The sequence below is a fragment of the Naegleria lovaniensis genome, assembly GCF_003324165.1.
Source record: "Naegleria lovaniensis strain ATCC 30569 chromosome Unknown tig004, whole genome shotgun sequence".
NCBI classification, from domain to species: domain Eukaryota; phylum Heterolobosea; class Eutetramitea; order Acrasida; family Naegleriidae; genus Naegleria; species Naegleria lovaniensis.
The window spans coordinates 19,531-35,646 of record NW_025407826.1 but is presented as its reverse complement, the minus strand read 5'-3'; the positions used below and the strand labels follow the sequence as shown (position 1 = coordinate 35,646).

Below are 16,116 nucleotides of genomic sequence, written 5' to 3'. Positions count from 1 at the left end.
TCAGTCAAGGAATGAGCATTTCTATCTTTAACTCATTTGTTAAGAATAGCCGTATCGTTGTATCCAGAGACGATTCTAATGTTGTCTCACCAACCTATCAAACATCCTTTATGTTCAATTGTTATAACAGCTCAAACACACTGCTAAGTTGGAACCAATCTAAACTTCACAAGGGTGTGGTCTGCAATCCCTCTATTACTCCATTTATTACTTTTAAGAATGGAACTGCTCCTTTAAACTTGAACATCTCTCTTTCAAACTCGACCATGCATGCTTTCAACAGCTCTCAATATATTACAACATTTATTTCATCTACACAGTTGGTGGCTCAACAGAAGAACGACATGCAGCAATTTATTGACATATCTTGGACGAATTCTGATCGTGTTTCGTTGAATGTCTTGTTTGCGAACCAAAACTATGATATTCAAATTAGCTCAGACGTACGGATCTCTAGTTTCTTACCTAACATTCAGATATTGGACAACACTAAGGCGACCCTTACCTTACCAACGGCATCATCTGTACGCTTCCTCAAGTCTTCATTTGATTACGACGCCAGTAGCAGAGCTATTTCAAATACGAGATCATTGAAAGACGAATGCTTGCTTCCTAAAATCCAATGCTCTTCTCAATTTTGGGAGGATATTCATGTGTTTGGAAGTAATGGATATCTGAGCCAACCGCTGTATGACACATGTCTGAGTGCTGTCATTATCAACGTTCAAACTTTGCAGCCATTCAGCTGTAATGTACAGACCAATTCAACCACTCTAACGTTGCCTAATATTAATGTTCAATATTCCAATTACCCCACGACCATTGAACAATTAGTGTATGCATGGTACTCAATATCAATAATTGTTGGATCTGTCCTGTTTGTTCTTTTCGGTTATCTAGATGTTGGTCAAACAAACTTCCTTGGTGCTGCAATGTTAGATAAAGTAACCACCGACACAGCTGCATGGTCGTTCAATACAAGAGCCCTAATTGCCTCATGTAAGAACGCTGTTCAGTATTTAGGAACAGGATGGATTAGTAATGACATGACAGCAATGCATTTGGCTCCTCATTACACATTGTACGCGTTTACAGTGTTCTCTGTTTGTGCCACTATTGGTCTCATGATATTTAGGACAAAGGTTCAAACAAGCAAATATTTAAGGGTTGCTGTTTCATTATTCAAGATTGTCCAAACGGCTGCATGCATTGTCTTTCTTCCAATGTTTGACCAAACAACAGAAACACCAATTTTGGCATCTTCTGTAACGGCCTATACTTTGATGTTGCTATCATTGATTGTTCTCAGTTTGAGTTTCAGGAGTACCTTAACCTCGAACACAAATGTTGCACGATTTGTGGCATTTTACGGACCCATTTTCTTTATTTCCAATGTAGTGATTGTGGTTATTGAGACATGTGTCGGATACGTGAAATTCCAGCTCTTTGGAGATGCTGTATGGGGAGTTTCCTTTGTTTCAATGTTGGGCTTGCATTTATTAAGGTTAATCTATCTAGCTCCAATGTTTTTCGTTGTGAGAAAGTGGTACAACAATCTCATGTTTGCAGTTGCCATCTTGCTGTGGATTGTCGCGCTTGTATTGGGAGTATTGTACATGAGTTTTACACCTCTATTTTCAGAAATTGATATGTTTTGGTATTGGATCATATTTACAATTTTCACACAACTCTACTCTGCCTTCTCCATGCTGTTGTGGCCTTTGCTGCCCCGTGTTGGCTGTTCCTTGTCAAAAGAAAGTGAAATTGTTGCCATTGAAAGCTCTGAGCAATCCATTCTTACCACAAACATTATGTCTGTCAATCAAGTGGTTCATGACTCAACTGTTCATGTAGAAATGGAGCATATGACTGCTGAAGAGGAGAGCAGTAATGAGAAGATCAGTTTGATCGTAAATAAGTAATAAACTCCTCATTCTATACAGTTTCCTTTCAAATCACCTATTCATCGTGGTAGCTGATTTGGTCAGAAGTGTACAGTTATTGAATTCACCTTTTGACTTCCTCTAGTTTGATGTTTGCTTGAGCCTTTTTCCATTGTTGGACTGCGTTGAATATTTCCTTGTCATCGACTTGAGCTCTTGTGAACACATCTCTCATGTCGACCAAGCAAGCCATTTCCAACTCATCAAACAAGGTCTTTGGAATTTTAGCATCTTCAGTAAATTCAGCGATTTTTCTTGTATAGTCTTCTCCTCGTTCATTCACATTGTCAATATTCAGTTCAAGAGGTGAACCTTGTTGCAAATAAGTGTTGACAATAAATTGAGCAGCCTTTCTTTTCTGATTGCTTTTCGACTTTTTGAAATGTTGAATGTCACGATAACACAACACGCTCTCAGGAGCAAAACTTCTACGAGAATAGTCCAAAAGTCTCTCAAACAATTTCTTATTCTTCAAAATCGATTCCAATTCGGTTTCTTTCTGATACTTGGAACGTCTCATCTCTCTATAATCTCTCACAATTGCATACACAACTGGACATGTCACTGTGACAATGACTTCCAAAAATGAATAAAACATCAACGTGTATCCATATGGTACAAAATAATCTGTCAAGACCACCACAATATCCAACAATCCAGCCACAACAAATGCAATCACAAACAAGACTTGAAAAATAATCAAGCTTAATGCTTCCTTCTTAATAGCCCAAGTATCTCGATCCGATTTCACACACAATACAAATGCTACAATTTCAAAAATCATGTAAAACACAGATTCTCCTGCAATAATCAACACCATAGTTGTGGACATGGAACATCCTCGCTCAAACACTAGCATTCCTCCTTCCAATAAAAAAATTCGTTTTGTTCCTGGAGTGGTCGAACCAGAAGTGTAGACAGCTTCTTCGACTCCTCCCAAAATTAACCACATGGCCATTTGAATGAACAAGACGGTAAGGTAAGTAATGATGAGAACCTTGTAGCTTAACATGAATTTGTAAAATTTGAATTTGTTAATTTCTGATTTTAGTTCTAAAATGTCACGAAAATGATCTCCATTCCAAGTGGTTCTTCCGTCTGTCATCATGTCAGCAGTGGTTTCTTCCGTGACTTCTGTACTGACATATTCATCATATTTTAGTCCAGCAGAAAATTCTGTATTCGTTGGAGGAGATTCAATACATTTTCGATCGAGAGAATTGGATGGTTCATTGAACGAATCGGAAGCATCCTCTTGAGATGCGTTCACAGAAGGATTTTTGACAGTTTCCTCTTTTGGTGTATTTTCACGAGGTGTTTTTGTTTCCAATGATTGTTCATGATGAAAGGATTGATCCATTTGAATGATTAAATGACTCGTTGAAGATTTTCGAGAAGTATCTACAATGAAATGAGCTGTTGAATTGGTTCGAGATGAATTTCTTGGAGTGGCGAGTGTATCATTTTCTAATTTTTGAACTTCATCGGGAATGATGGAAGAGATGGCGTTGGAAATTTTGGCATGTGACTGGGCTACGAGAGCTCTTTCGAAAATGTTTGTTTTTTGTAAATTGAGTCGATACCTGTGTGTGGTAATGAATAGATTGTATTCAATTTTTCAATCATTTGAAAGGATGGAATAGATCAAATTTCACATTTTACAATTTTCCAAATTTGTCCATTATCATTGGCACAGGTTCACATCTATGAAATTCATTCACAACTTACATAAAAAACAATCTCATACATCGAAATGCAGTCGGTAACATGATAATTCCTGGCAACACAAAAAACAACAAGGTGTAAATTCCACACGGAAATATTTTCCTTCCAATCAGAAAACGTAACGACAATCCAACCACTAAAATCATGGATGCAATCAAAGTCATGACTAAATACACTGGATGACGAAATTCAATGTGTCCATTCTTTCGTTTCCAAATAATTCCAAAAAAAGAAAATACCACAACCAATAGATAGAACAATAAAAAGACACCAGCGAAAATTGGAGTGATGATTGAATCGGGGCAGAGACCGTATTCGAGTTTGGGATTGGTTTCTCGACTCCATGAACCGAGTTGAAATAATGTTGGATGACAAGTGTCATTGATGTTTGTGGTTGTGTTGGAGAGGGAAGAATTTTGTTGTTGTAGAAAGAGTGTGTTGGAAAGGGAATGAAAGAATTGTGAAAGAGAAGAGGGTGGGTTGGGTGCATGGTTCAATTTTTTTGTCTCCGAATTGAAAGGTGCGTGTCTGACGTTTTGAAAAATACTAATTGGGACTGGACTTTTGACATTTTGATTGGGAAAGAAATGGTAATAAATAAGAATTGTGTGGTTAGCAAAGCAGCGACAAACCTTTTGAGACTGTTTTACAGTAGATGTACCGGTGGATGGTTCTGACAACTGGCAGTTGAGGATATTTTTTATAACCAACAAAATGGTGTTGAGAATTTAGCCAAAAGATCTGAATGTGCGAAATATCATCGCTCGTTGTACGAGCATCGCTCTCAAATACCACATTCCTGATAAGGAAATACGAAATAATGCTCAATGATGATGAAATCCAAAAAAAGATGACGAATCAAAATATTATTTAAAGAAATGGAATTAGCTCTTAATGGAACCTCAAAGAATTTATTATAAAGGATTAGGAAAATTTGACAATTACAAATGCATTTGTGCTGTTGATATTCCTATTCTTTTCAAGAATTTTAATTTTGAGTTGGTGGAAGATCAATTTTTGGTTTTGTAAATTCGTAATGAATCTTTCTTGACAAGTGATACAATTGAACACTTTCATTGACAACGTGACAGTATAATAAAAGCATATTACGTGGTTTAACCATCCATGCAAATCTCATAAAAACTGCACTATATGCACACAAAGCAACTGTCATTGGTCCGGAAACTTTTTCTGGAGGACGTTTGTAATCTGCCAAGCCAGCCAAAGCAATTCCCCAGTTGGCTGAAATTTGTAAATTGAATTGTGAAATTTGTGAAATGTATCATTTGAATTGTAAATGTTGAAATGGTTGAGTGTGTCATGATAAAATCGGAATGCATGATCGTGTCACGCAAGGTGAGTATTGATGTCAAGTATTCACATTGTGAAATTTTGAAGATTGTTTCAAATAAAAAATGTTGAATAAATCACACCACAATGATTGTCAAACATACCCACTGGTCCCCAAAAGTGAGTGGTCTTCAATCCTAATTTTGTACATGTTTCCATAAAAATGTTAATTAATTAATGATGAATTATTGTTGAGTTTCATTATTTTTTTTCATAAATTTCCAAATCGGTCAATTTTTTGTGGATAAAAACATGTAATTTCTACATCATCCTTGGATCATCATCACGTACCAATAGGAGAATCCCACAACTTCTTGAATGTTGCAGTGAATTTGTTGGACATGGCAAAATTGAGGTTCTCTCTCTTGTTTGTATTTTTTAGTTGTGAAAACGCGAAATTTCGAATGACAGTTGAGAGAGTATTTCGAAGTATTGCACAACAACACTTACCGTTTCGATCGAACATGATGACAAGGCGTTGCTTTTGCTGCAGGTGATGAGTTGAATGATCGAAGCTTCTATCGAACAAGTATTCAAGGCTCTTCATCACGAATGATGACTCGAAAGGAACCAGAACATACACACTTCGAACCATCGTCGTTATCCATGTGGATGATGATTCGACATTCAACAAATAATAATAATATTTAAATAAGCTTAGCAAGAGAGTTTATACAAAATTCTCTTCTTAATACATCATTATAATTTATACGAGAGTGTTGTTGTTGTTGTCTTGTCAATATTTAGAGGATGAAACCTTTAGGATATAATCAAATATAAATTCGATTATATAAATATTATTATTATTATTATGAATATTTCTCGAATTTACTTCTTAGATTTCTTTGAAGACCTCTTTCTATCTTCCTCTTCTTCCTCTTCCTCATCTTCATCCTCATCTTCGTCCTCATCTTCATCCTCGTCTTGTTCCTCATCGACATATTCTTCATCATCTTCATCTTCTGGTTCCTCTTCCTCTTCTTCCTCTTCTTCTGGAACGGCTTCTTCTTCTTCAGCCTCTGCTTTGGTTCTCTTGGTTCCCTTCTTGGTTGTTGTTTCTTCTTCCTCGGCTGCTGGAGCTGTGCCTTCTTCGACTGGTTCCTTTGGATCGACCATGGTGTGTGTGTGGATAAGATGTATGAGAAAGTGTTCTTCTTGTTGAGCGCAAAGTCCTCTCTCTAGAGTGGTTTTGTTTTTTTTGAATTTCCGTTACACAAATTGTGAAAGTCTGCCATCAACAACAACATCAATTCTCTAGAGAATGAACCTATTGAGAGAAAGGGAAGAGGGATTTGAATGTACTGGAATGAATGGAGAGTGTTGAAAGAATTACATTAAATTTTGAAGCTTTTAACAAGGAATGTTGTTGGGGTTTCTTCATACTGTAAAACGCTGAAAAAATTGCTCGTGCAACGATGCAACAATTTACACGTGATGAATGTGGGGCAAACATTGTTACGGAGCCTTGAAGTATATACTTTCTACCACCTTCTTTAAATGGCCATCTGTTGGTTCTCTGAGATACAATTTTGAAAAGCTTCTCGTTCTTGTGGTTGGTGTTTCAATTCCGAAGTCGAATACAAACGAATGAAAATTGATGGACGATCCAAAGTTGTGGTCAGACCGGAGGGCGGAAACCTTAATATTTGGGAACACTATGGAACGGGCAAATATTATAACTGTTTCTACTCGCTCGAAAACGAAATACTCAACACCAACCACATGACTCGTGCTACAAATTTTGCTGCTCATAATGCAATCTCGTGGAGAGCGTGGTGGGTGGTAAAGATATCTACCATGATGATGATGATAGTAGTGCTAGTGAATGCATCCATGAGTCCCATGCCAAGAAAAGTACACAACGAAGAGGAACCGTCTACCTCATCATCCATATTCATGAAGCAAATGGATGAAGAGAATTATATAGATGTTATTTTGAAAGAGCCTGTTCAAGAAGTGCAGCCACCGAGTACTTTCTTTCTAATTTCAAGAGAAAGGCCTTCTTATAATACGACGTTATTCCTTGTTGGTAATTATTTAACAGCATTTGTTTGGAGAGATGTGAGCCATTCATTCAACATTTCAGCAACAAGAGATTTATTAGAATGGCTGAGAGAAGTTTCCATGTCAAATCAGAACACACAACAACTTTCGATTGGTATTGATGCTGAGTATGCTCCATTGTTTCTCTCCACACTTGAATTTCATAATATCGATTCTGCATCAATATCATTTAACTTACTTCACTTCTCGAGCGACCTCTGTACACAGAGACAATTGTTTGTGGACCATGACATTATTATTATGGACTCATTACAATCTTTCTTGTTTGTGAATTTGTATAGAAATACTATTGAAAAAAGAAAACCATCGACAACGTACTACTCTGATGCAAATATCATGAATCCATCTGATTTTGTGCCAATGAAGCTGGCTCCCCTTGAGATTGTCACATCTAAAACCCAATTACATCCCTTGTTTACACTCGCAGGTAGCAAGCACCTTCTTCTCAATCGTGTTTTACTATCAAGATACTTTAAATTTGGAAACATCACAGAGGAGGATGTTAATTTTATGAGATTTTTGTTTTCAAATATTACGGACGTCCACGTTGATTATGAATGGTTTAATTCCATGATGCTAAATACTCAACACAGGTTCAATATTTCTATTGAGGCTCATTTTAGCTTAAACCAATTATTCACATCGTACTTGAATAGCACGCCATTTGAATATTCGTTCTTTGCGAGCCATGACTATTGGATCATTCCAATAATATTGGTTTACTTGCTCTATTTGATCATGCTATTTTCAATGAGGGCATTTCGATTACCATCGATCAAAAGACGTCTAGTTATTCCTTATTTACCACTTTTATTCATTGTATATGAAGTGATTTTGTCTTCCATAACCTCACAATGCTTCCTTGGTACTTCCTACATTGGTGTAATACTAATCGTATTCTGCATATGTGTCTACAGTTTAACAATTTTGAGATATTTCTACCTGAGAAATCTATATGGATTAATTGCAAAGGGGAAAAAGAGAGTTTTGTTGCACAGTTTCTGTGTTTCTTTCAAGACGGGAATTGTGCTTATTGTAGCCGCGTCTTTTGTTCTCTCTATTGTGTTAACACTTCATTGCATTGCTGTATTTTTTGACGTGACTCTTTCAAGTATTTACAATATTACCTTTGCATCCTATGTATTACTATCAACAATAATTGGATTGATTGCTGTTGCTGTCGACACCCTATTCAACAGGAAAATATTGAAAGAAAAAGGGCTTCGACATTTCCTATTTTTTAACGATCCGCTTATGGTGAGACTTGATCTTTTATTCATATCGTTTATTTTATTATTGATTATAGCGCTCGTTATTTCCAATTCAACATCTCCTTTTTCAGTTTCATTTCACTTGGGAAATATGTTTCGATTTTTCATGCATTGTTTTATTGCCTTAATTTGTGGTGGAAATATCTTAATCATGGAAAGTTTTACAAAAATTAGAAGACGAATCAGAAAACAGAAACATGCAACAAATATCAATAATGTCAATAATCCTAATGAAGAGGAGTCTGAACTATATGCATTTCTCGGTAATAGAGAATTTGAAGATCTTTTCAAAGAATACTCTACCAAAGAAATGTCCATTGAAAATTATTTATTTTACAAAAAGATGCAGCAACTCGCTGAAAAGGGAAAGCACCAATTTTTGACATTTGAAATTATGCATGAAATTGAGAATGAGTTCATCAAGAATAATTCTGCATTCGAATTGAACATTTCATCTTCCTCTAAAAAATCGTTTTACAAATTACTGGATGCTGTACGATTGAACAGCACATCTATAGCAATGCAACAACAGAGCTGTAAGACAATGGACAAGTCATTCCCTGAAGGGAACAACAAGCATTATGACAGCTCTTCATCACCAACAATTCAAGATCTTCATTCAATTCTCTGGGCAGATATTTTTGTGAACATGTTGGACACTCACAGCCGACTCATTGAAACTAAGGAATTCTCAGATTGGTTCAAAGTTTATGAAATTCAAAAATCAAACGCTATTGTTTAGGACTGTTTCTTTTAAAAATCACCATTATTGCTGTCGAAAAGGTGGTTTCCAAATAGTATTGAGGAAACGATACAAATAGAGTAATTTTGTTATTGATTGAAAACTTGGTTGAAAAAGTGTCTGAACGCTCATCACCGTCACCACAAGTAAACTCCTGTGTTGGATTGAAACGGTTGCTCCTCATATTCTCTCCGCTTCCCATCACAGTCACAAGTGTGTGGGTGGATGTGTTACGAAACATTTCCTTGCAAACACGAAGTCACATTCAAAACATGGTTTGGAAAATCAACAAGAACAATGAATGCGAGACAAATCGAGACTATTCTACAATCTTGCGAAGAGAATGGAATTAAAATTGAATCTAGAAGTCACTTTTAACGGCCGTATCAGATCAAATTGCATCTGCTCATCGTGCCCTAATATCTAACATTGAGGTAATAATAATATATTATTATTAACTATTTATTTTAGAATATTAAATATACTGAGATCCAATTGTGAATCAAGTCCTAGATTTCTGATGTGTCTAGCGAGAATTATCTACGTCTATTAGTGTTTGACTTTTTCACCACCCGTTCTCCTCTGTCAGTACTGATGATAAGATCATCGAATTTAGAATTCTTATTGCTTTGTTGACGACTTCTATTGCCAACATTTCTGTCATTGTCTCTGCTGTATGGAGTCTTGTTGAATCGGCTCTTTCCATTGGCACTTCCATTTCTGCCGTTGCCTCTTTCTCTTCTGCGGGCGTTGTCATCGCTAGAATAATCATCTCTGTCGCTGTTGTCACGGTCAGATCTTCTCTTAGTAGAGGATGACTTGGAACTTCTTTCAGGTTTCTCGGTATACACTTGTTGGGATGATGCTTGAGGCTGTTGTGGTAATACTAAGGTTATTGGATTGTTTCCTGCATATGCAGGAAGATATCCATTAGGATTTCCAGTAATAGGTATTGAGAGAGCAGTGTACGCTGGAGTATTTTGTGAAGCCTGTTGCTGTTTCTGTTGTGACAATGCTTCCTGTACTGCTTGTCTCACAACATTCAATATTTCATTTGAATTGTCAGATTCTCTCTTTGAAGATCGCTTTTTATCAGCATCCTCGTCCGAAGAATAATTTCTTGTTGATTTTGAAGTTTTCTTTGCATTTTTCTGTATTTTGTTTTGTTTGTAATTGAATGAGGTTCTATCGTTGCTCTTTGATGAGGTATTGTTTCTATTGTTGCCTTTAGGAACAGTAATTGAAAAAACAAGATCTTCAGGAGCTGGATTTTTGTTTTTCTTGTTGGACTTGTTTTGATCCGATCTCTTGTCCTTTCTATCGCTTTTAAATGACTTCTTTTGTGTTGATTTTTCTAGTTAGAATTGTTGTTATAAAAAGATTGAAAGGTCATTTGAATGTTAATAAATGTTAACAATGTGTTGATGATCATTGATTATTCAAATCGTCATCAAGATGATGCCGAAAAATAACAAGTTTAAAAGTCCGCATATTTGATTAAATATTCACATCACCGTGATGATGAAAGATTACATACCCTCTCTCGATTGCTTTTTGGATGACGATCCATTCTCTTGTTTCTTTGCTTGTTGTTTCTTTTTGCCATGTCCATTCTTCTTTTCAGCTGAATGATCGGAAGGAGCCGATTTCAACATCTGGCTCAAAGTTTCAGAGGTAATGCTCTCCATGATGGCTGTATTGTTGTATAGTTATTGTTGGGCTATTTTTTTAATATTTTGGATTTCAATCTCAGTTGTGGTTGTTGGAATACAAAAGGAATACAAAGGCTTTCAACCTTTCACAACGTTTATATTAACCTTTCACATGGCTTGAACGGCTACCACTAGTAACATAAAATTTCACTTCCAAGAGATGATCAATTTTATTGATGAGTTTATAAAGAAAAATCGACACATAGGGTGAAGAAAGTAACCACCATTGTGATGATCTTATCGACATCTTTTATTTCCAAGAGCTGGGAACGTATTTCAATAGGATGTGCTCGGACTTGGACCTCCGCGTAGATGGAAATACAAAGGTCTTTCAAGGCTGTCCTCGTGGCTGAGGTGTTGCTGAGAAACCTGTTAAAACGAGATAAATTCGGTTCATGAGAAGAGAGCAAAAAAGCATCCTCAAGCCTATTATATAATAATTGATAGTCATCGATACGAACCAACTGTTGCAAATATTTCAAGAGACAAATCAAAAACCGATCATTGACCATCATCATGATTCAAATTGTTTTGGATCAAATTAACGATTTATGGCCAACCATAGTGTTGGTTCTTGGCATTGCCCTTCTCTTATATCTTTTCAAGCTATTGGTTAAATTATATAGAAATTATTCGAAATTATCTCATGTTCCCGGATTTTGTCAAGTAATGTATTTTCCTTTTCGAGTTCCACTTCTTGCTCCTGAATACAATCTTGCAGACTGGAAAGGAGTATCCAAGTTAATGCAAGAGCGAGGTGACAAGGAAACAAAAGCAATGAGAGTTTCTCTCGTGTTTTACAATTGCTTGGTATTGAGTGACAAAAACATGCTTAAAGAAATGTTTATTTCCAAAGCACACTGCTTTGACAAGCCAGATTTCGAATATGAAATGATTAATATCTTTGGAGAGAATTTATTAACTGCATTGACCACTGAAAGATGGAGGATTCACCATCGTGCTTGCTATGCTGCATTTTCTGACGATAATTTACGCTTGGTTTGTGATGAAGCGGTCACTTCCACTGATACTCTGTTAAATACGAGATGGAGAAAGGCACCCATTATTGACGCCACTCGCAAAAGTGTCTATATTAATCCTAGTTTAGATTTTTCCAATTTGACTTTGAACGTATTGGGCGAGGCAGCATTTGGATTATCATTTGGTGCCTTTGATGAAAACGAAGAAGGAAGAGAGTTTTCGAAAGCCTTAGAACATTTAACTCTTGATGGTCTCATTTTGAGAAGATATATTTTACAAAATATTCCATTCTTGTATCCACTGCTGGCCAAAATCACTGGTGTGAAAGCAGCTCAAGAGAAGACAAGAGTTGTCCTCCAAAGATGTATTGATCAAAGAAAACAAGAACTCGAAAAGAGTGGAGATTCATTTGAGAGACGCGATGTGCTAAGCTTACTTGTGAAAGCCAACACCCAAGATAAGATTCTTACTGATGAGATGCTTATAAGTAATGCTTTCGTTTTGTCGATTGCTGGATATCATACAAGTAGTGCCACTTGTCAATGGGCTCTCTTTGAACTATCCAAGCATAAAGACATCCAAGAGAGGGCTCGTGAGGAGGTGTTGAGCATACTTGGCTCTGAAAGAAAGCCATCATTTGACGACTATCAAAAATTCCACTACCTCAATGCAGTGATTATGGAAACTCTTAGACTACACCCTCCCATTACATCTGTAGTCAAACAAGTGTGTAAAAAAGAGACCACTCTTGGAAAATTCTTAATTCCAAAAGGTACAGGTAAGTATTGGTAGTGGTAGAACGATGGTCATTCAGTGATGTATATTTGTAAATTTGAATGTTATGGATGTAATAATTGAACGTACTGTATTTCAACACAATAGAAATTGACGTCTTCATTGGAGGTGTTCACACTGATCCTCGATATTGGGAAAATCCTTATACATTTAATCCAGAGAGATTTGTGAAAGAAGAAGACAAATCGAGAGCAAAGCACGACTTTTCATGGATACCTTTCTCTGCTGGAAATAGGTACGTTGTAAACAAAATTAAGGTTTTTTCATTTTGACAATTATTGGTTGCAACTTATATTCATGTATAGAAAATGCATTGGATATAGGGTATGTTATTTAGAGTGGTTCAAATGGCTCATTTTGTTTATTTACATCTTATTTTTTGAAACATTGTAAATGGTAGTTTGCTGAGATGGTAAGTTTAAGCTCATTTGATTGCTCTCTAATTTTTCTGAATTTCACATTACTAACGCTCAGGAAATTTGCATGATTCTAAGCCGATTGTTACAAAACTATGAGTTTGACATTGAAGACGCTCATTTGGTCGGTGAGGTCGTGGGTGTGACTGTCACCCCAAGCAACCTCAAGATTAAAGCAACTCCACTTTGTTAATCTATCCTCATATGGAAATTATTTCATTTAAAGATTGCGGCCTGTACATACAATTTTAGAAAACCAACAACTCAATACATTAATGTACCTTCTTTCTTTTCATAATACTTTGTGTTGATGATTGTATCTTGCACATCACTCATGTGGAAGCGTTTGAGTGTGTTCGTATGGTCCATCGTTGCGGCAATGATTCTTCAAAAATTGATTTTAAAAAATGCTGTCCTCTCAAAACAAACGTTCCGCTCTCAAATTGATTGAGAAGGCTTTCATCAACAAGAAGGTACTATCATCAAATGCCTCCTTGGCTTACATGTCATCGGGTAGTATGGGGTTTTCTGCAAAGAGAAATTATAGCCGTTCTAGCAATTTGAAGAGAATGAATTTCATTGCTACCAATCAATTCGCAATGAAGATGAATCAATCCATGATGATCATGAATTACAACTTGGAGCAACAAGTGAGAGGATATGCTACTCTTCCAAAGGGAGGTAAGTAGATTGCAATCTAGTCATTCTCCAATGAATTGTATGACAATGATTAATTTTCACGGTGATGAAAATGATGATGATGGATTTGGAATGTTTGGATGTTGTGCAAAATGATGTCCATTATGCTTCCTATGGATTGATGATGAATGAACGAATCGGACATCACTTACTGCTTTTACTGATATTATTTCATTCGATATGGATTATTGTTCTTGGCTCATCAACCTGGTTTGGTAATCAAAACAACAATATTGCTTATGATTTGTTGTGGTTCGAATTCTATTGAATATCACTGAACAGCTTCTGTCATTAATATGCCTGCGCTCAGTCCTACCATGTCCACTGGTAACATTGGTAAATGGTTGAAAAACGAAGGTGACAAGATTAGTGCGGGAGATCTTTTAGTTGAAGTTCAAACAGACAAGTCAACTTTGGAATTTGAATTCCCAGAAGAAGGATATTTGGCCAAAATTTTAACTCCAAATGGTTCTAAGGATGTTGCTCTCGGAAGCCCAATCGGTATTCTTGTTGATGATGCCTCAAAGATTTCCTCTGTTCAAAACATCACATTAGCTGATTTGGGAGCCTCTACTGGTGCTCCTTCAACAGCACAACCAACAACACCACCATCCACTCCATCAACACCCCCTTCGACTCCATCTACACCTGCTTCAACAGCATCTTCTCAAAAGCCAAAAGGTGTTCATGAAATTTCAATGCCAATGCTTTCACCAACCATGACAAAGGGACGAATTGGATCATGGGTGAAACAAGTTGGTGACAAGATTTCTCCAGGAGACATCATTTGTACTGTTGAAACTGATAAGGCCACAGTTGATTTTGAATTCCAAGAAGAGGGTTATTTGGCAAAGATTGTTGCCCCACAAGGTACTGAAACATCTCTCGGAGAAGTTATTGCCATTCTTGTTGATAAGAAGGAAGATTTGGCTGCAGGTGCTGCCTATACACCAAGTGCTTCTGGAGCTGCTACTACTCCTTCAACACCACAACAAGCTCAACCACAACAAGTCCCTCAACAAGTTCAACAACCACAACAACAAGCTCAACCAACAACCACTCAACAACAAGCCACTGGAGGTCGTATCTTTGCCTCTCCCTTGGCTAAGAAGATTGCAGGTGAAAAAGGAGTTGATTTGAGAGAAATTGGATCAGGAAGCGGAGACTCGGGCAGAATTATTAGAGCTGACGTTGAGGAATTCCTCATGCGTAAACCAGCTGTTCAAGAACAGCCAAAGGTTGCAGCTGCAGTTGCCCAACCACAAGTCATGCAAGCTGGAGTTCCAACAACAGCATCTTATGTCGATATTCCAGTATCTACTATTCGTAAGGTTATTGCTGAACGATTGACCGAGTCAAAGAGAAATATTCCTCACTATTATTTGACTGTTGAAATTGAGGTTGACAAGTTGATGAAGGCCAGAGAAGAATTGAATAAGGCTGGCGAAAAGAGAGGTTTCAAATTATCTGTCAACGACATGCTTGTTAAGGCTGCCGCTCTCGCAATGAAGAAGTCACCAGAAGTGAATAGCTCATGGAATGACACTTTCATTCGTCAATACAACAATGTTGACGTTTCCGTGGCTGTTCAAACTGATAATGGTTTAATCACTCCAATTGTTTTCTCTGCTGAATCCAAAGGACTTGCACAAATTTCAAATGAAATTAAGGGACTTGCTGCAAAGGCTAGAGAGAATAAGCTCAAGCCACAAGAATTCCAAGGAGGTACATTCACTATTTCAAACCTTGGAATGTTTGGTATTGATGAATTTTCAGCAATCATCAATCCACCTCAAGCATGTATTTTGGCAGTTGGTAAATCTCAAAGAAAGGTTGTTGTCAATGACCATCCAACCTCACCAGAAGACAAGTTTAAGGTTGTGACAACCATGAAGGTTACTTTGAGCTGTGATCACCGTGTTGTTGATGGAGCTGTTGGAGCTCAGTGGTTGCAAGAATTCAAGACACTTATTGAAAATCCACTCTACATGACACTTTAATTATTCGTACTGGAATTTGATTATTAAAAGACATTCAATGAGAAAATTTTATACAAGACAGCACATAGAACTCTTGCGAAAACAGAATGATTGTTTTATGAGCAGTTCCAAACATCCAATCAACTGTTTCACCATGGCGGCAAAATCCATCTTAAACGTCGCATTTTCACTGACAGCACTGCGAATTTCAGATGGATGACTGAAATGCAGTGTCCAAAACTCGAAGGGTTGCGTGACATGTCCGTTAAATATCATTATCAAAAAAACACGAGTAAGAGTCGAATCATATCCCCATTGCTCTTTCAACACAGCACAACAACACAGTGATTCGTTCCTTCTGCTCACAGAAACCAAATCTCTGAGAGGTTCTTCCTATTTCTCATTGTTAATATTATTGAACGCACCCTAATCTCATAAC

The 16,116-nt window shown here is 36.9% G+C and overlaps 8 protein-coding genes across 8 annotated transcripts; 4 read left to right on the top strand and 4 right to left on the bottom strand.

Moving 5' to 3' along the window:
• Positions 1-11: 11 nt before the first annotated feature.
• On the top strand, positions 12-1,922 carry C9374_011230 (uncharacterized protein; the record flags this gene model as incomplete). Its single annotated transcript, XM_044686863.1, has 1 exon — positions 12-1,922. One exon carries the CDS (start codon positions 12-14, stop codon positions 1,920-1,922), a length of 1,911 nt encoding a protein of 636 aa, XP_044554399.1.
• Positions 1,923-2,007: 85 nt separating this feature from the next.
• On the bottom strand, positions 2,008-3,712 carry C9374_011229 (uncharacterized protein; the record flags this gene model as incomplete). The annotated part of the gene is made up of 2 exons (XM_044686862.1): positions 2,008-3,526; positions 3,672-3,712. The coding sequence occupies 2 exons, from the start codon at positions 3,710-3,712 to the stop codon at positions 2,008-2,010; spliced, it is 1,560 nt and encodes a 519-aa protein (XP_044554398.1).
• A 944-nt stretch (positions 3,713-4,656) lies between these two features.
• On the bottom strand, positions 4,657-5,361 carry C9374_011228 (uncharacterized protein; the record flags this gene model as incomplete). The annotated part of the gene is made up of 3 exons (XM_044686860.1): positions 4,657-4,910; positions 5,123-5,155; positions 5,310-5,361. The coding sequence occupies 3 exons, from the start codon at positions 5,359-5,361 to the stop codon at positions 4,657-4,659; spliced, it is 339 nt and encodes a 112-aa protein (XP_044554397.1).
• A 485-nt stretch (positions 5,362-5,846) lies between these two features.
• Positions 5,847-6,134, bottom strand: C9374_011227 (uncharacterized protein; the record flags this gene model as incomplete). Its single annotated transcript, XM_044686859.1, has 1 exon — positions 5,847-6,134. The coding sequence occupies one exon, from the start codon at positions 6,132-6,134 to the stop codon at positions 5,847-5,849; it is 288 nt and encodes a 95-aa protein (XP_044554396.1).
• Positions 6,135-6,740: 606 nt separating this feature from the next.
• On the top strand, positions 6,741-9,095 carry C9374_011226 (uncharacterized protein; the record flags this gene model as incomplete). Its single annotated transcript, XM_044686858.1, has 1 exon — positions 6,741-9,095. One exon carries the CDS (start codon positions 6,741-6,743, stop codon positions 9,093-9,095), a length of 2,355 nt encoding a protein of 784 aa, XP_044554395.1.
• A 536-nt stretch (positions 9,096-9,631) lies between these two features.
• C9374_011225 (uncharacterized protein) lies at positions 9,632-10,783 on the bottom strand (the record flags this gene model as incomplete). Its single annotated transcript, XM_044686857.1, has 2 exons — positions 9,632-10,449; positions 10,633-10,783. The coding sequence occupies 2 exons, from the start codon at positions 10,781-10,783 to the stop codon at positions 9,632-9,634; spliced, it is 969 nt and encodes a 322-aa protein (XP_044554394.1).
• A 540-nt stretch (positions 10,784-11,323) lies between these two features.
• Positions 11,324-13,192, top strand: C9374_011224 (uncharacterized protein; the record flags this gene model as incomplete). Its single annotated transcript, XM_044686856.1, has 5 exons — positions 11,324-12,566; positions 12,671-12,818; positions 12,889-12,907; positions 12,984-12,995; positions 13,058-13,192. 5 exons carry the CDS (start codon positions 11,324-11,326, stop codon positions 13,190-13,192), a joined length of 1,557 nt encoding a protein of 518 aa, XP_044554393.1.
• A 214-nt stretch (positions 13,193-13,406) lies between these two features.
• C9374_011223 (uncharacterized protein) lies at positions 13,407-15,698 on the top strand (the record flags this gene model as incomplete). Its single annotated transcript, XM_044686855.1, has 2 exons — positions 13,407-13,680; positions 13,981-15,698. 2 exons carry the CDS (start codon positions 13,407-13,409, stop codon positions 15,696-15,698), a joined length of 1,992 nt encoding a protein of 663 aa, XP_044554392.1.
• Between the last annotated feature and the right edge of the window lie 418 nt (positions 15,699-16,116).